Consider the following 20,590-nt stretch of genomic DNA (forward strand, 5'->3'; position numbering starts at 1 on the left):
ATATAGAGAATTTCACAAACTTTTATTTTTTGACAAAAGTGCACATTTCCTCAACTTGTCCCTGACGCAAGTTAAGGGTAATATCATTCCCCCTGCCTTCTGAAAGAGGCAAGCCAAGCGTTTTTTTATTATGCAAGAAAAGTGAAAATATGTTGAATTGTCTTTATGTTTTCTTTATTATCGTTGTACACATGTGACATCACAAGCTGTAGTAGTCTTCTCATCCAGCAGAGACTGAGCAGAAACTTCAAAAATTCATAACTTTTGAATGGGTTGTCCAATTTTCCTCAAACACTCACTGGTGTGTTCTACTAATATTGCTGCGTTCACTCAATCCATATGTCTACACATGTATGAAGGTGGACTTGTTCTTTAACCTGGTTTAATCCCACCAACATGAAATGAATTTACCCTACCAACATAAGTAAGAAATGAATATGACAAAATGGTTTTCAGAATCTCTCCTCTTGTAGTAAATGGAAAATCCAGATGCCATATTCCATGTTGTCAAATGTTCCCAGTAGTAAAAAGAGCTAGTGTCTGGAAGGAAGACTAAGGTAGAATGGATTATGGTATAACAAACACTGCGATGGCTTATTACTGGTTTTCATATGTGGGTATTGGATAAACCACAATGACCTTAGACCTTGTATCTGACCTCAGAATATCTCATGAAAATTGGCTGTGTTTTGTTGTTGTTTTTTAATAATTTGAAAAGTAATACATGTAATGATACATGGGTTGAAGGTGAATGCACTTTTCATAATCTGCATGATCATGATTACATGTCTGCACATATGTCACTGTGCTTTACAAAACCAGCAAATATTCTCACGGCCTCATTTTATGTGAGGACTCGAAGTAGGTGAAATGGGTCTGTTTAGTCAATCTTTATTATTATTATTATTATTATTATTAGTAGTAGTAGTAGTAGTAGTAGTAGTAGTAGTAGTATCATCATCATCATTATTATTATTAATGTTATTATTATTATTATTTTATTTGCATTTTCTGAAAGTGCAATTTTTCTTTTACATAATTCTAAAGTTTTGTATCATAAAGCAATTGCAATATTGTTTTTTAGTCTTGAATAGAATGTGCTAATAGAGTATTCAAAATTCAGCTTAATTGTATATTTCCTTCATTTTGAGTTCTGTAGAGTTATACCCCTTTTTGTCCCATTCATTGCACAGAGCACAGCTTGGTGAGATTAAGCACTTAAACAGACCCTAAACTTCAAAGCTTCTTTTCTCAGTAGATAAATACTTTTCAATATGTCCTTCTCCCCATTATTTAGATTGAGTTATACATGTACATAATTTGTTTCAAAGCTTAGAGTCTACTCTTTTACCGTACTGAGAATTAACATCTGGTGACTTTTCGGTGGTTATGTGATGCAAGGTCATATATGACATGATTCGATATGATACATGTATGTGATAAAAGGGAACAGTAAAATGCAGATCAACAACATGAATATGAACATGTTATACTGTGTAAGCCAAGGGGTGTTACTGTAAAACCAAAAACATTCACGGCATGAAACTTTTGCAAATTGCCAGTGGCATTCAGTGCATTGTCTAACCTTTGTGCACTTTGCTTTTGCAAATCTTTGCTCCTCGCATTTCATGAAAGTTTCATCACAGGAAAATTTCTGGTTTTACATTAAAAGGGGTGTACAGTTCTGGTTGAGGTGAGGATTTAGCTTTTAATGTTTTGCGAGATATTCAGAAACCACTCTATGAGATGTCAAAGAGCATAAAATTCTAAGGGGTATCAAAAGTTAATTTGATGAAAATCGGTTGTGGAATGGCTGAGATATTCAAAAACAAGGTATCACAAAGAGATCCTAATAAAATGCGTGGCTTGTCGCCTTTTACTATTATCATTTTTTTTTTTTGATATCTCAGCCATTTGAAAACCGATTTTCATCAAATAAACGTTGAATCCTTCTTAAAATTACATGCTCTCTCATATTTCATAAAAGGTTTCTCTTTACCTCACTTATAAATGTTATAAACCTGAATCCTCACCTCAACCAGTACTGTACAGTCCCTTTAATGCATTTGATCAACAGGAAGAACAGACTGTGTTTATACAGAGCAATGCTTGTTAACCATATATTGAGTGATAAGTGCACATGTATATACGGAGTATTCAACAGTGTGTAACCAAAATATCAACATTATTGTGTGTATGGTACTGCCAGAGTTTGTTGTTTTGATTTTTTTTTACCTCAGTCAATAACATGGCATCGTAAACTTAATGAACTCCAGATGAACTGGAAATTAAACTACCAGTAGTAATCTTTCAGTGAAACAGTTAATCCAGAATGATGGCAAACTCTATGCTAGTCTATAGTTTTGGTGTCAGTACTTTTTGGCACTGACATAATGAATATGTATCCCATATGATTTTTTTTCTTCAATAAAGGCATTTTTCAGTATTATATCATGGCTAGTCCTAAAAAAGAGCAACTCCAGCTAAGTGTATTTTTATCCTTGCGTAGAAGTGCTCCTCTTGTAACTCTTAGACTTCATACATACGATGTATAGGTAGATACATGTAGATGGGTAGGTTCGGTTGGTAGGTAAATAGATAGATAGATACATGTACTGTAGATGTACACACATACAAACATACAATGTACATGCATGCATTATTACATATTATACATGTACAAATTAAAACACACATGAATGTTTTCAAATGTCATGACTCATGAACAAGTAAACTGTGGAGATGTTGGCCATTTAAGATGACTCATTGTGAAATCTTTCCCAAAACATGAAACTTTCAAGGAGGATACCCTCCCCAAGTTGGTGGCTACCCTCAACCCCAGCCAGCAGGGCAGTACCCACCAGGCCCTGGGGGCTACCCAGCACCTCAGCAGCCATCATATCCCCCAGCCCAGCCTGGTTACCCACCTCAGCCCGGATACCCACCTCAGGTAAGAGTTTTTGGCCTAGTGTTTTTAATTTCAACCATCCTGCAGAGATGTCAGCTGTTACTTTTTTCCAATATTTTTATACTTTTTTTTCCTTATATACTACAGGTTTAATTGAAATACTGCCTTTCCAAATTGTGTGATTACACGTGTGTATGGCAGGAGAGGTAAATATATTATTATTATTATTATTATTATTATTATTATTATTATTATTATTATTATTATTATTATTATTATTATTATTATTATTATTATTGTTATTATTAATAATAATAATAATAATAATAATAATAATAATAATAAAAGGACATTTATATTGCGCAGCTACTATAATGATATACTCTACTGTGCATTACAAAATGACATGCATACAAGAAATTCAAACAGAAAATACACTACTTCAAGAGATGACTTTTTAACCTGGCCTTAGACTCATTAATTGTAACTGCTTGTCTTACAAACAAAGGGAGATTATTCCATAATTTTGGTGCAGCGTACAAATATGCCCTGTCACCAAGAGTAACTTTTGATTTCCCCGATTATTATTAATATTATTATTATTATTATTATTATTATTATTATTATTATTATTATTATTATTATTATTATTATTATTATTATTATTATTATTATTATTATTATTATTATTATTATTATTATTATTATCATGATTGTACCATTTGACCATCAGAGATTCACCTTTTCAATCCTCAAAATATTGCACTGCTATTTACCCGGTTGGCATCCCTGATCCTAGTAAAAACCCAGAATGGCAATACATCATTCCAAATCCAAGTACCCAGTAGTATGGTAGGTGTTCAACACACCGACCGGGTCCATATCAACCGACTGCGCGCTATAATGGCATTGCGCGTACAGAAAGAAAATGTACGCATGGGACTACGCGCAACGGTGTTCGATTCTTCACTGGGCTACGCTACCAAGTAAAATGAGGCGAAAACAAATAAGTATTCACTCTAAATTAACGAAATTTAGCAAAATCGAATAAGATTTATCGTGTAACTACATATAACTAGGCCTACCTTTGCTGACTCGTTGTTAGATGTAGAGTATCCTTCCGTAATAAATTTGACGATTTTGACCGCAAAATTGTCACCGCCGCTTGTACGATCATGCACACACGTTACACATACACATGACAGAATTATTTTGTCGCCCGCTACGACAGTACGAGTTGAAGCAGAAACGAGAAATGAATGTGAAAAAACAAACCGACTCATCTAATTTATTTCAATTACAATGAAAAGTTTCCCAATGAAAATCAATTCAAATTCATCAAACAGTCTTTCAAAAGTAATACAGTATTCATCGCATAATCGGGACAGGTTGGGAGTAGCAAACATGGCCCCTTTAAGCGGGGTGCCCGATTTCGCGATGAGCACTCACCATACACTAACGGCATACGACATGTACATTATGTACAGTGCACACACACACACACACACACACACACACACACATGCATACTGACGTACTGTACATGTACATGAATACACAACCACGCTACCCCTCGGCGCGACCCTCTAGCTGTCCCTGCATTCTCGCAATGATGCAGTCATCGCAACCGGGTTCTTCTTCTGTCACCTCTCTTCGAACACAAAATATGTGGATTAAAAGCTAGCACTTTCTTGAACATTCGTAGAATTCTTGGACACGTAGGGCGTTCTGTATAAATACATATCCACAACCATGGGAAATGATTACCCAGAACTGATGTGGGAACGTCAATGAAAAGTCCTACAATCATTCAATCATCACGGCTTGATTGTTTACTTGCCGCGATCACTGCACTGTACATGTGTTGTTGTATAGCGATCTAGCTCGCCATATATACACATGTACAGAAAAGCGAAGGCGGGCAGCGAGCTGAAATGTATGTGTACTGGATGGACGGAGGTCAAAACACACCAGTCCGAAGCTTGCTTTGTAAGTTTGATGTAAACGACAACTGACAGGGAATCTTTGAAATATTGTTGTGGTATTTTGGTAGATTTTTTGTGTAAAATATCAACAAAATCAAAGGTCGCTTGAAGAAAAATTGTCCCGTTTATCAGAGGTCCCCGCCCGATTATCCAGTGAAAATAACGTGCATTGGAAATGTTTCTGGGAAGCGTATGTCATTTAAGCGAGGTTCCCGATTATCAGATGCCCGATTATGCGGTGAATACTGTATCGAAGGATTCAAAATATATTCAAATATTATTGGGGAAAAAATGAGGCTGGAAAAAAACAGCGGCCAGTCGAAAAAACGCATTTAAGTGCCCTTTATAGTACGTGTTGCCAGGGTGGTCGGTTGAAATGAACAGGGCAACTGAGTGCGGAAAAATGACACCCAACGCGTTCGAAGCCGCCATCTAGAGCGTGTACCTCAGATCGCATTTTCAGTGCGCGCTTGTGAATCCGGAGTATTTTCTCCACACGTGAGTAAAATTTCAGGTAAATTGTGAGATTTTTCACGTTTCTATTGATAGAAAAACATTAGATGGCCGGTATTATGAACACCCAACCATACTCACACACTGTACAATTACTTAGTAGGTTTTCTTGCTAAAATTTTAATTGGAATGGACAAGGTACAGTGTATGATTAATCATTTCCTGATTTTTGTCACTGTGTGGCATTGATTGTTGAATTTTAGAAGGGGCTAATTTGCATCTCCAAAGATGGCAAACAATTACACATTTACTATAATTTAAACATGATAGTGTCATATTGAAGACAAACATTGATAAATGCTGCACTGTGAGTTTCCACTAATGACTATTGCTCGCTTTCCTTTATGTTTGAACAGTGTGACTCAACAATGTGCGTAAGCTTTGTGCATACGAGCACTTAAACTTATGCACACACTTATGCATAATACAAACACATGCCCATATACATAGTATTTATACATACATGCATACATACATACACACATACATTCAGCATGTACATTGTTCTAATAGCAACTGATCTTGAAAGATTTGTGATAAAAATGTGTATACGCACCAGCACAATGAATGCAATGCATGAGGTCTTGGAGCATTTTTGTAAGCATACGCTGTATGCCCAAGGAATGGTACACTATACTGCAGTTCAACATGCACACACTTGCTCAAGACTGACAGGATAATTTGTCATCATTCTTGCAAATACAAGCAGTAAAACAGAAGCAGCAAACTAGAGGGGAAATTCAAATGTGTTTTACAAGTTTGACCACTGTGGCCATGTGAATCAAAGGAATTGTCCTATAAATCACAGCATACCATGGTTGTTCTTCAGAGGCTGCCATGGAAGATGTCCACTGGAAGTCCCATCAGACATTTCTCTCCAAACATTTATATTCTTATAATGATATCATTTGTCTAACATTGCTCTGCTTGATGCTGACCCAGTAGTTTTATTTCACTGCCTTTAGATATAATTCCGTGAAGCAAGTTTTACCGGGGGAAGGGGGATCTTCAAATTACAACTAAAAAGATAAATAGATAGATGAAGACTTGTGAATCCCATATTGTGCAGAGGTTTTCAGTTATCGTAATGCAGCAGCCAAGAAACAACAAATCAGTTATGAGTATGATAGTTGTTGATATGGTAACACTTGCAGTCGTTTCACCTCGGATAATTGCAACCATCATTCTGCTATTAGCCTCTAGTTCCTACGATTGTGTGCACTAGCTGCAGTATGTGATGTTGGCATAATACAATACCTGTCCTCTGTTTATGCACAAACACGAATTATGCATTACTTGGATCAAAGTCTCAGCCGCTGGCAAGAAAAAAGTGTGTGTGTGTGTGTGTGTGTGTGTGTGTGCGTGTGTGTGTGTGTTTCTTTCACTTTTGTTAATTTGTTAATTTGTTGTGGTCTGTGTTTATTTTTTTTCAGTGAAAATTTAACAACTTTTCAAAAGCTTGCATTTTTAACACATTTTGCTAAAAAATCAAAACATTTCCCCATACTGTATGTCTTCCAATCTTTATTAATATGCACATGTAGACATGATTATGTTCTATGACATTATGCAAGGAGAACATTGAATTTCCAAGACAGAGATTTTATTATGTGTTTGCAGCTTTCCAGAATGGATGCATAGCTTGGAATGCCAAGAATGTCATGGAATGAGAACAAAAAAGGACAAAAATTCATTCATTGGTTCATTCCTTTCATTTTTTGTCTGCAGGGACAAATGCCCATGCCGAGTGCCGACTATGGGTCCATGCCAGCGGCAGGAGGTTTGCCCTATGCACCCCAGCCAAATGTTGGCTTTGCAGTGAGTAACTGAAACACGTTATAGCAGGCTTACCTCTCCTCTGTGTATGTAAAGTGTTAGACAGTTGGAGCTACAAGAATCAATCCTCATGATATGCATGAGGAAGCATATTGATATGGCAAGTGGATTCACAATGGGTATCATGCAATTTGTGTGTATGGTATGTAATAATGCATTCAGTGTTTATGTGTATGTGTGTGTGTGTGTGTGTGTGTGTGTGTGTGTGTCTGTGAGAGAGAGAGAGAGAGACATGCGAATAGAATCAAGCATGCCACAAAGAGAAAAAATTGTATTTTAAAACTTGTGTAGGAGTTTGTTGTTGTTGTCACTACAATATCTTACTTTGTCTTTAAGTGCTCTTATTTCTCCAAACTAATTTGTTTGTGTGTGTGTGTGTATGTTTGTTGAAGGTTACCAGGTGCCATTACTAATAAATCCTCTTTTCTATTCTCACAAAAATGGAAGGCACAGTGAGTATAAAAGGAAAATTGAAAATCCTCAATTAGCATATTATTTCATTTTCATTCTTGCAACTAGAAATTTATGTGAAATGTTACAGAAATTAATTAATAACAACAAGCACTTGTGTGTTCGTTGTTGGAATTTGTACAAAAAAGACAAGAACATTTAGACAAACTTAGTCTTTTGTATTCACAACTGTCTACTGATCCCAAGAATACCAGAGTAACTCCATTGAGCTTCTGTGTGCTGCATAGAGGATACAGTAAAGGTTTTTCACTGAAATGACCTTCCCAGATGCAGTGCTGTCATCGCACCGCATGCTTCTGTGGTGTTCACAGCTACCTGCTCGCATAATTAGCACAGGCCCATGTACATCTTTCAGTGTGGCCAATATAATCACTACCTTGCCCCGTGACTGCACATACCTGGTATTCGTGATGTATTCCTGGAAGTTAACTGAGCACTATTGAGCTTTGGAAATCACAGAAACTCAAAGATGATTATGCTTCTCTTTACACATATTATATATGAACTTGAACTCTCTTTTTTTGTTGTTGTTTTAGTTATCCTTGTTCTTTATCATATTCATTGTTGAGAAAGTTGCTTAGGATCTCGAGTTTGAGAAGAGTGGCAAGGTTAAGATTCACTTTTTGATGGATTGCAAAATATATGTCACTCTCTCAAGAATTTAAAGAGCTGAGAATTCTGCCACAAAATTATTTATCCTATAAAAGCCTTGATTTCATGAAAATATGTAGAATGTAGAAGCTGTATATGTTAGTATCTTAATTTTTAGATATGAAATCCAATTTCTATTTTTTTGAAGTTGAATTTTCAATATCTTAAACCTGTGCCTGCATTGCAAACACAGGCTTATGTATGAGGATAATGCCTGTTCTTTTTGACAACACGGAGCAATTTTTGTACCTAAATGTATACATAAATGATGTGTCATTAGTTTGGGAGATAATTTAGAAAAAATGGTTAAATAGCATGGAAGAAATTTTTTTAAATAGTCAAAAATTTCATCAACGGTACTAGTAACGAAGCAGTCACTGCTCAAATGTTTCTTCTTTCCTTCTTAGTCCAATATTGCTCTTCTGTTTAGATGTTTTACAATGCAATCTAACCAGCAATAGCAAGTGTATGTGTGAAGAATGCACAGTGCATATCAATTGTCACTATACCAGGCAAGCCTGTGAGAAACCAGGAAGAAGCTATGAATCTGTCACAGAAATCTGTTTGAATAGAAGTGTGCATTTCACTGTAATACTGGTGCCTCATAAAAAGGCATACTCAACTGCCCCATGCTATTTAACAGGGAATTGCAAAGTTTTGTGCCATTGTGTCCTTGCAGTGGTAATCATCCATTTAATTGAACATAGCTCGCAATTAATTTTCCAGCATGCTTTGTGAACATACACAGTTGAGCATCTTAGCTCATTATGATCATCATGGTAACAATACATGGAGAAAGGGGCCACATCCATTGTAACTGCTAGCTATGACAGGGCTTGTGAAAATGAAATGTGATGTGGATATGTGTGAGGCAAGTATTAAAGCTGTACTCTGTTCATACTTGATAGCTATTGATGGGGTTTGTGTATTGGTAAAACTAGTGTTTTTAGGACATAATGTAACTTGGTGTTAATCTGATCCAAATTGATGTACATTGTATAATCCCTTGCTATTAGTGTTTGCTACCTTACTCTCTCCTTTTTTCCCCTTCAAATTACCAGAAAATTAATAATTTCATCCAATCTGTAGCCCACAACATTGTTGTATTTCTATCATTGATATAAGTTGTTGATGTAAATCTATTATAAATGCATAAAAGCAAATGTTTGATAGTATTGTTTCAGGTAACGATATTTGGTATCTTATGAGCACATCGCTTGAACTGTGTTTAAATAGCCATTCACTGGCAGTCCCCACACCATGAACGAGTGTTATATAGAAATACTGTGGAGGGAGGGAGGGAAATTTGTAGTGCTATGAAGAGCTGGTTCATCTTTGTACACATTTAGGAGGAAGGACGAAGAAAATATATGTCCACAACAGAGCTGTAAAACAAGACCACCTCGGTGGTGATGAAAAAAAAAAACAAAAACAAAAAGACTTCCTTCCCTTGCAACCGCAATGTTCCACTGTTTTGTGAGTTAGTGCTTCTTCTTTTTGAGGATACGAGTTGCAGGAAGACATAGGTTTATATTGTAGAAGACAAAGTTCAAAGGATTCTATGTTATTTTCATATGTGAACACATGTAGCTTTCAGTACTGGAATAGGGCACTACCGGAAAATGTAAGATAACAAGAATAGATGAGCACTTCTTTATTAACATACCAAGGCTGTGTGGAGGGCCTATTTTTGTTTTGTTTTGTTACAGTATTACTTATTACGTACTATAGGACTTAAATGCAATTCTGTATTGTTTACTCTTTCTAATATTACCTCTATTCTTCCCTGATTGATGGCTTGAAATGTACAGGAACTTCTCATTTTCTGCAAGTAGTGGGTTATGTCATTGTTTTCCTGCTAAGTAATTTATTGTCTAGACCTCCATGTAATCATGAAAATTAACAAGTCGTTGCTCTCATTCAGATTGACTTCTATATGTAAGGTAATTTACGTTGTACATTTTGTAGGAGATAATGTGCTAAAGTAAGAAGAGAGATAAATCAAAAATTGAAATCAGTATGGAATATTTGCAATAAGAACATATATTTGCAATAAGAAAATTTGCCTCTTGTTGCTGCTATCAAGTTATGTGTACACAACCATAGTTACATGCATAGGTTCGTGGTAAAACTGCCGTTTTGAAAAAAAAAAAAATCACTGATTACCCTCTGGATCCTTTCTGGTTCATGTACTTGAAATTGTAAATGATAATGATAGAAGTTATTGGTTTGTGGTTAGTGTGGTTTGCCTTGCATGCATGAACAGTATTATACTCGTATCAGATGTGTAATACACACCATTACTTTTGAAATGTCTAGTGTCAGTCTGTGTTTCTGTGTTCACTTTATACTGTAAAACATATATTTTCGCGAATTGGAGCCGACGGCCTTTTACGAGGCGTGAAATTTTCACAAATTGCCACTGGCATTCAATTACTTATAGTGTCAACAAGAAATTTCATGTGCATTTTAATTTCGCGAATCTTGGCACTCGCGAAATTCGTGAAATTACAATGCACACGAACATTCCTCGTTTTGCAGTACTCTATTTCTTGCCCTTTCATGTGCCTTGTGGACAACTCATACACTTTGTCATTCTCTATTCAAATCTAATGGAAGTTTTTCCTTATCCCGTGACTTCAACATATTATGTACATGGATGAGCAGAAAGATTCGTGCCATATGTCATTGTATTTCCATTCAACATTGGCAATCCCTGCATGGCTGTGTAGTCAGAGATATGTGTCACCATTTCCTCCCTATAGACCTTGTATTAGCTGTAAATATGAGTGACTTTGCACCAGTGTTCATGGTAGAGTTCTTTTCTTCTTTCACCTCTTTTCCACCAATCTAGGATGCGCCATATCCAACGGTTTGTATCCATTCTTCTCCTGATGCAGCTGTCATGGTTTGCATGCAGTGTGATTTGTGTGTCTGCATTTCAGACTAACAACAGAGTTCTAATCAATTACACACACACACATATATTGTATACCCATAAACAGTGTATCATACACACAGATTCAGAGACACACACATACAAACACACATGTGCAAGCAAAAGCACTATAGTATCACCAGCAAATATTGGACCCCTTTCCTCTTCTTCCTCCTCCCCTCTGCCCCTCCCCTCTGCCCCTTCTTGTCTGCCCCTCCCCTCTGCCCCTCCCCTCTGCCCCTCCCCTCTGCCCCTTCCCCTCTGCCCCTCCCCCTCTGCCCCTCCCCTTTTGCCCTTCTCCTCTGCCCTCCCCTCTGCCCCTCCCCTCTGCCTTCCCCTTTGACCCTCCCCTCTGCCCCTCTCCTATGCCCCTCCCCTATGCCCCACTCTGCTTTGCCTTGTTGCATACACACACACACACCCATACACACACACATACACACACAGTAAAAGTAGACAATCTCAATGGCACACTCTATTGGACCCCGTTTACAGTGCGAGGCTTGGCCGCGCCTTCATTTCAGTGTAAACACGCAAAAGGCCAAATGCGGGGCCAAAATTGGCCACGCATTTGGCCACGCTCTGGAGGTGTTCTCGGCCGTGGCCGAGCCCGGCCTTTTCTCAGTGTAAATGCAAACTTGGCCAAATGCGCGGCCAATTTTAGTCTGGCTTCCAAACCCTCTGCCCGTACTATTTCGCTATTCAGGATATTGACCCCCTCAACGTCGAAAACTAGTACAGTTTAAGGTGGTTTTGTCCTGCAAAGGATTTTTCCTTCGGCAAAGGTCTTTGCCCGAACGGCGACTTTGTCGCCACGGAATCCAGTTGGCAAAGGGTCTGAAAACCAGACTATACCAAATTGTGTTTGTTTACAAGCAGAGCGCCACTACAACAAAATATTGAAAGGTTTTAATTAAAAGCGCGGCTGAGCCCGGCAGTGTAAACTGACAAAACTGCGGGGCTCGGCCCCGCAATTGAGGCTGGGCTCGGCCGCGGCTCGGCACAGCCCGGCACTGTAAACGGGGTCCTAGATTACATGCTCAACATAATTATGCATGATTAGCCCAAATGCAGTCAACTCCGCATAAGTCGACGGCGCATATCTCTGACAAGTAATCGGCTTAGTGGATGAAAATAAAAAGTCCTAATTTACATTCATAGCATTACTTGTGTTATTCCTCATTCCTCTGTACACACAGAAATCAAATGTTGCGTATAAAGTAGATGCGTTTTCCTCAGCCCCTTCAAGATTACTTTACATGCAGAGTTGCCTGTAGAACTATATGAAGGCTTTAGATTTTGTGCATTTGGAATATATGAGATATGAATTATAGAGCATGTACTACTGGCTATCCAAAGAAAATGAAATATACTGAAGTATTTATTCCAAAGGAAATGAAATATACTGAAGTATCCATAGCATTGATACCTTGTTATGTTCATAAATATTCCATGACCATGCACGATGACGAAAACAGATCACATGACAACAATCTGAGCAATCACATATCATGTAATATGAGTACACCTTCTTACAAAATCTGTTATACAGAAGTCATGTGTAAATATGTGCACGCTGAATCTTTGAGAAGTACTGTATATGCCATATATTTTGTGAGGTTTTTATTTCCTTGAATTGTGCAAATTTAGCAGCACACAAAATGATGAACACTAATCTTGAAATGAATGCATGTTGTATGTATACATTTTACATTTTTATTACTGTACTCCTCAATCGCAAATTTGACCACGAGCAAAATTGTCGGGGAAGTCCTGCTTTGCTGAAAGATAAGACTTACGAGATATATGGCATATACAGTATATCATTTTACACAGCATTTTTTTGTCTTTGCATTTCACGTCAGTTATTTGATATGTGTTACTTGGATGTGATGTTTTATTTTTTTACCCTTCTCTGTTTTTGCACTGAGGTGTGTGGATTATTTTCCCCAAATACTCACCGTTGCCCGAAATGCCTGTTTCCTCTTGTTTGCATCCCTGTGTATACCCTGCCTCTGTTTGGTGAATCTAATCTCCAGGGCCATTCTCACTGGAAGCAAAATGATACAAGATTTTTTTTCAGTGGAGACTCAAACCAGTGTGGGTACATAAATGTAAAGTAGCAACATCGTGTAATTTGTTCAGTTTATGTGACTGAACTCATGGTGAAATTTGAACTATGAGTTTGGGAGTGAAACAAAATATTTAGCTGTTTGCATCATGAGACAACCCAGCACTTCCTTATGTAATCTGCATATAATAGTTACGTTCAGACGGGAGCCCTTAACCTCAAAGTTAGGAAACTTTGAGGTTAGAGCTTGTAGTTAGGGACCGTGAAGACGCACTCGTATTTAGCAAACCTCGAGGTTTGCTCGATGTTTCGAGCCATGAGAAATCTTATGGTTAGCGCTCTAACCACGAGCCGCGGGGGGTCCCCACTCGTAGTTAAGCACCGTGTGGACACAAAAAACAACGAACTTGAAGTTAAGAGTGACCTCGCCGTAAACTCCATCCCCCACAATAATTTCCCTCTGCTTCCAGGTCAACCTCCCAAACGTACACCACAAATACACTACACGTGAAAAACCTATGACGCACGACACAACAACATCATCTTTTCTTCCCATACGCTTGATCTCTGAAACTGAACACGTCGAACTCGCTACTGTATTCTATATTCTTCTCCGACGCTAAAAAAATGTTTTCGACGAATGTCTTCATAAAGGCATAAAGTCATCAGTGCAGTGCTATCTCTGCATACCATGACAGAGAAAAAGAGTACCTGTAAGCGAGTCCGACAGGGTTGGACTAAAGAATAAATAGACGCCTTTAATTGTTAGCAGTGTGGGCTGAAACTTCCGGTTTTGTGGTTTTAACATCGAGTGGGACCCACTCGTAGTTACGGGGGAGGGGGCAGGAGCTTAACCTCGAGGTTACGAAACCTCGAGGTTTAAGGTCGTGTGGACACATGTCGTAGTTAGGGGGCAAGAGCTAAACCTCGAGGTTTCCTAACCTCGAGGTTAGGGCCTGCCGTCTGAACGTAACTATTGAGGTGCACACATGCCTGTACTTGGCCACAAATTCTACTCCCAAGTTCTGAAGCAGGCTGTATAAGTTTTGTACCACACACGTGGCCTGGAAAGGCAAAAATGAGGTACTTTCATAAATGCTGTGCATGGCTGAAAAAAAAATGGAATTAATTTTCATGTGACATACTTGATTACCACAGTGAATGTGAATTCATTTATGCAACTATAGTTTTTGTGGTATCTGCACATGAGAATGTGGTATCTGTACATGAGAATGGCCCCTTTCACCATGGATGTGCATGCAGTGACATGTTTGTGTAGATGTTTATCTTAATCATCTTAAGAGAGGAAGAAGGCCATTATTGCTATACAATGTGCAAGGAGTTAATGGCACCCTGCTGATTTTCATACTCACACATTTTGTTGTTTAATCGTTTAATAACATGCAGTGTTTGATTTGGAAATTGTTTTTACTCCCAACTTAAAAACAGCTTGGTCTTTGTACAGAAACGAGTTGAATTTTCTTGACACACATGGATCTTGTTATGTTTTGTTTGAAAGATATGGATTATTATTTTTTTTTTAATGATTTGAAGGTAGCAAGTTGCACACCAATTCTGTCACCCAAGTTTCAGTTTCATGGTAGTTGTTTTACTACAAGTGTGTATGTCAAAAGTTTTGCTTTTGATTAGGATTGGAAAGTATCTATGGTAACATCTGCTATATGTTAAGACATGCAAAAGTAGCAAAAATAAAGAGTCAAGATTATTTCTAAAACCAAGAATCATACTGCCAAATGCCATATTTCAAATACACATCTAAGGACCTTTTATAGGAGACAAATATCCAAATGGAATGTACATCACCATGTCTTGATTTATCGTGGTGATTTGCTCTAGCTGTCAAGACATAAGGAGTATAGTTGATTTCCTTCTTTGTTTACAAATGTATACAATAGAGGTAGTCAGGACTGCAAGGGTTGCCTCAAGAAAATTATTGTTTCACACACTTAGGTATTTTTTTTTTAAATTTTGTGGCAGGCTTTTAATTTATTGGCAGGCTCAATTTTGCCATTATCTCTGTGCAGTGAGAAGCTGTAGGAGTAAACATTTTATGAAACATGAAGTTACTTTATGTTATTACTGGATACATAGTTAGTGCATTTTTATGCACAGGCTACTTAGAGGAAGCTGGAGGCATTATTATTTTATGTGAGGACATCGATGATTGTTTTATTGTCATTTTTTGGTCTTTTGGGCAGTCATCATTAGGCTTTGGTGATAAGTAGTGATCGTTTTATGGCTGCATGAGACACAAGACAATTATTGGTTGTGTTTATCCCCCATATCGTAACAAGTACCGACAGGAATATGTTGACACTGTACTTCAAAGCCGACGCAGAACAGATCAACAAGAATATTAGCTGTAGGCAGCCGAGATGAGAAAGAAATACTGATGTGGCAGAGTATGGCTGTGATTACCAGTAAACAGAATCATATAGCATATTGACAGTGACTTCCATCATTGGTAAAATTTAGGCAAGGTGTAGTAACTATCACTGTGGCAGTATTGCTCTTTTCTTCATGCATGTGTGATGTCCATTTTGATGAAAATGACTATCCCGATGCATTGACTCCCAAAATGTCAGTAAACATGTGCATAAAGGCTGAAATACACCACAACAAACCAACAAACTGTAAAACACTGCATTGCTGCTGAGCAAGGCCATAAAAGGAAAACTTCTTTCTTTCTACCCATGCAGAAACTTCAAGTTGTATGATGTAATCCAAACAGTTACATGAGAAGAACATGCCATGCTTGGTCATGAGATTGGGGGGGGGGGGGGGGGGAGGGGGGTACATATTATGTATGCACACTGTATGTTAAAAAAAAAAAAGTTCCTCCTTCATTTTACCTGCTGCATTTGTGTGTACAGGATGTTTGTGCATGCAGAAGCCTTGTTTGAAAATAAAGCTTTAGATAGCACCTGCAATGTGAATGCTAAGATGATGCTAATCATGTAGGCCAAAAACGGTGTTCTGCACATGCGCGACACTGCTGTTTCCATTGCCCAACCCAGGAGGAAGCGTCGTCTTAGCGTTCACATGGCAGATCTAAAACTTGTTATTACTGAGTATCTGAACTTGGTGCAGACCAAGACCACTTAATATGGAGGAAGAGGGGAAAAAGAGTGAAATTATTTAATATTCTGCAAATAGCATCATGCATCACTGTTCGGGTTCTGTAACATTGTACCATCTTGTTGCTTGCTTTGCAGGGAGCGGCCATGGCAGCAACAGCTTTCCGGGCACCTGCTCCAGCCCCTGGCCCAGCTCCCGTTCCCGGGGGCCCAGGCATGCCCATGCCCCAGGCTGCCCCAGCTCCGATGGCTGCAGCTCCTGCACAAGCCCCTCCACCTCAGCAGCAGCAGCAGCAGCCAAGGCCGGCACCTGTAAGTAACAATAAAAGTGATCATGATACAGTCAAAACTGTCTATAGTGGGCCACATGGAGAAATATCTGAAAAATGGTCCAACAGATGGATTGCTAGGTTAGGCAGGTTGACAGCCAACATGACATTTGATATCACATAATATCTATGCTACATATCACAAATATTTCCCCAATAGGCATATGCATGCGTACATGTATTAAGTGGTCACAGGGCATTACTTATATGTAGTTTCTTGTATCAGAAGTGATAATTGGCAAAGAGAAGAAGAAAATAGTGTATCATGTCTAGTTTCCAATAATTTTTGCTCTTCATTTGGATTGTGTACTGAAAATCCGTTATGCGGGGTGCAGAAACTGGCTTTATGCCCCAGTCACATAGACATCCCGGATCACCCCGGACCACCCCGGATCTGATCCGGGGAGAGATCCGTGTTGACGCCGGGAGGCCAACACGGCAACTTTTGGAGGTCAAAAACATCGGGCGTCGTCCGGGGATTGCCGTGTTGGTCCATGGGGGTGGTCCGTGTGGCTGCCGTGTAGCTGCTGTGTTGATCCGTGTAGATTCCGTGTTTGTCCGTGTAGACGTCGCGCTCTTCCGGCCTTATCCGTGTAGCTGCCGTGTTGATACCGTGTTGTGTACCGTGTGTACAGTCATACCAAAATCCCGGATCTCCCCGGATATCCCCGGACATCCCTGGATCACCGTGTAGATCCTTGAGCATCCGTGTTTATATGTGACTGGGGCATTACCCCTTTGCAGAAACTTTGGCAGAAAGAATAATGACAGAATAGGTTCAATATGGAGAATGTGGCCACAACACCTCGTGAAGTATTGCTCAGGGAAGTCAAATTAAGTTCCTGCTGGCCGTGTGAAACAGGTGCACCAGTATTAGACAAGGTCTTTAGCACAAAATTTCTTTGGGGGGGGGGGGTAGTAGCAGGTGTATAAAGCAGGTGGTCATCACCATTGCAACAGGTTTGACTGTGCTTTGCCTGTCATTCACAATTATACAAAAAAGAAAGGACATCAAATATCATGCAAGCAGGTAAACTTCAAATAAGAAAATCCAACCAAGACAGCATTGTGTCTGCTGAATGACTGATTATACAAGTCTTACATAAGCATGTCTGTGTCAACACATATCTGTTTAATATTCTCAAGCAGATTTTTTGTTTGTGTTTGTTCAGTTTTCAATATTGTTTGGTCATAAGATCGTAAGTATGTGGAATTTGTGTAGTTGAAGCTTTTTGAGCAAGCAGGATATGTGATATTTTTCTTGAGAGTAATGCAAAAAAAAAAATTCAAAACAGAAATTATGCTGTATTTCAAGTGTATCAAGAATGTTTAATCTTTTCCTGGAAAATTTCTCAAATTTATGCATGGATGTGAACATTCACTTCAGTTTTGACCTGTCAAAATTACTGCAATATTCATTATGTGTAATCAACCATAAACTAGACTCATAGAAACACATTAACATGCAAAAGATAAGTAAGTAGATTACACAGAGTGCACATACTGGCAATGCAAACTCATATGTACACTTTTATATATCATGTACATGTACATATAGTAGAAACATGCAAATAAAGCAGTGACATTGTAACGATCAAACTAGGGTCACAAAGTTTTGGATGTAATGTTGTGTGGAAAATGTTTCCCTCCCGATGCCAGCTTCTCCAGTGACATTTCATTGGCATAGCCAATGTGATGCTCAATGAGAGTATTTCCAGTGTTTTCTGCTGAAGAGGGGGAATGACTTGGAAAAATAATCACATGGGCAGTTTCTGGGGAAGATAGTGTCACCTACAAATCAGAAATACATTCTTGGCTGTGATGCATGTGTGGATTTTGAAATAACCCTCTCCTTTCCAATTAATTACTGCACTCAATGCCAAACAACTGTTCTGATGCCAGAATGATTCAAATAGTGACTTTAGTTCAAAGCCCTGTGGGTAATGCAAATGTCGATCACCATGATCCCAGGAAGCCAGCCAATTTGCCACAGGTGCATGAGGTTATGACCGATTGTCCCTCAATTAAGTGTGGAAAGCTTTACGTGACGTCATGATGTCGTGGTGCGAGGCTTTCAGGGAAAGTGATGTCATGTTTCAGTGAAAGGGTATCCCCCTTGTTTTGGTGCCTCACTGGGTACAGTGAGTCACCCACCAAGGGTAGGAAATCAAATTCGTCCTCTCCGGACGGCCCGTGCGCAACGCTCTGACGAAGACGTCGAGCAGCTGACGCAAATTCTGCTCCTCTCTGGGACTTGACGCAATCGGCTACTCAAGGATTTTGGCTAGTCCAGATGTCCAAAGTTATAAGTCTGATCCTGCATGCTGCCGTGTGCAGTCTTGATGGGGAGCTCTGCTGGAACTTGCCAGCCTGATTAATTCCATTTGTTGTTGACATATCGTTCTACTGTGTTTCAGTCAAGAAAGTTTGTATCCTGATTCTTGGAGAGTTCCGACGATAGAGTTTGTTTGCATCAGCCACCACTCTCTGGAGATTTAAGTGGAGAAATTTTGTCAACTTTTTGACCTTTAATGTGATCGGGAAGTTGCTTATCAGCAAAACTCTTGTTCGTGTGAGGTGTCAGAGGATATATTTGCATTGGGTTTTTATTTCTAATGACTGCCTTGCTGTCTGAAGGAAAGAGCTTGTGAACATCAGTGATCTGATTAATTGTCAAGTCAAGTTTGTGCAAATATAAACACATAGTCCTAATGGAACCTGAAAGTTCAGAGGTGAGTGAACATACTGTATATAGAGTTTCATAATAATAATAATAATTAAAAAAAAAAAAACATTTTCCACACATTGGATACAATAGTGCACTCCCATTATAGCGAACACAGTTACAACAAAATTTTTGTTACAAGGAAGTAAAAAGTCAGGTCCCAAAATTATCATTGGGATACATCTTTATGTACTTGACTGTTTGGATATAATGAAATTTCGATTTAACCGAAGAAAAGTGCTGGACCCGAGGACTTCATTATAACAAGAGTGGCTTGCCCTGTACACAATATTTTGATGTCTGTGTGTATTGTGGCTGGTGCACATTCAGATATCAGGTAGAATAGGAGTACAGTTTGGTGGTGGTATACAATGTAGTACACATGCTGCTGTGTGAAGGTTTTAGAATGTTGATGATCTTACTTTTCCAAGCATTTTCCAAACCTGAAAAAAAAAAGAAGATGTGCCTTACAGCATTACTTTTCATTGTTATGTGTTTTGTCTTAAAAAAACAAACAAACAAATATGCATTTTCTTAACTGGATTGATTGTTTGCAATATCATTTGAGAATATTTTGGAATTTCTGTCAGCCAGTCAAAAAGATTAATGAGAGATTGTACATACATTGTATATCAGTCCACTAGTTGGGAATGGTTTTAGCTTTGAATTTTTAATCAGACTTTCAGCTGTCTTGTCAGTGGGATTATTTGACTCAAAAGTTTTGTTTTTGAGGATTTCAGCAGTGAAACAAATAGCTCATATTGTTAGAAAAATTGTCATGGTTTTGAGAATGGTTTCATGCATGTACATGTCTGACAGTGGCTTGTAATGACTGTAGCAGTGCTCTATGGATACTGCAAACAGTACGGCCATCCCCCCCAAAAAAAAAAGAAAAAAAGAAAAAGAAAAGACAAGATTTTGACATTTCCAGTCAACTTTCTGTGACATTTTGGTTTGGTCACAAGTTCATCTTCTGTCTGTACTGCAAATCACACCTGGTGTAGCAGTGTATTACTGTCCTAATGGATCAGGCCTCCACAGGTATTAGATGTAATAATTAGCCTG

At 38.5% G+C, this 20,590-nt stretch overlaps 1 protein-coding gene across 1 annotated transcript in view; it reads left to right on the plus strand.

Moving 5' to 3' along the window:
• The window catches only part of LOC140228300 (annexin-B12-like), a 41,913-nt gene that overhangs the window by 2,866 nt on the left and 18,457 nt on the right, over positions 1 to 20,590 (plus strand). Inside the window, exons 3-6 of the mRNA XM_072308527.1 lie at positions 2,802 to 2,950; positions 7,135 to 7,224; positions 11,219 to 11,236; positions 16,610 to 16,783. Of these exons, the coding sequence (XP_072164628.1) occupies positions 2,802 to 2,950; positions 7,135 to 7,224; positions 11,219 to 11,236; positions 16,610 to 16,783 (431 nt within the window). The remainder of the gene's footprint in view (positions 1 to 2,801; positions 2,951 to 7,134; positions 7,225 to 11,218; positions 11,237 to 16,609; positions 16,784 to 20,590) is intronic.

This window comes from Diadema setosum, chromosome 5, assembly GCF_964275005.1.
Source record: "Diadema setosum chromosome 5, eeDiaSeto1, whole genome shotgun sequence".
In the NCBI taxonomy this organism is placed as follows: Eukaryota; Metazoa; Echinodermata; class Echinoidea; order Diadematoida; family Diadematidae; genus Diadema; species Diadema setosum.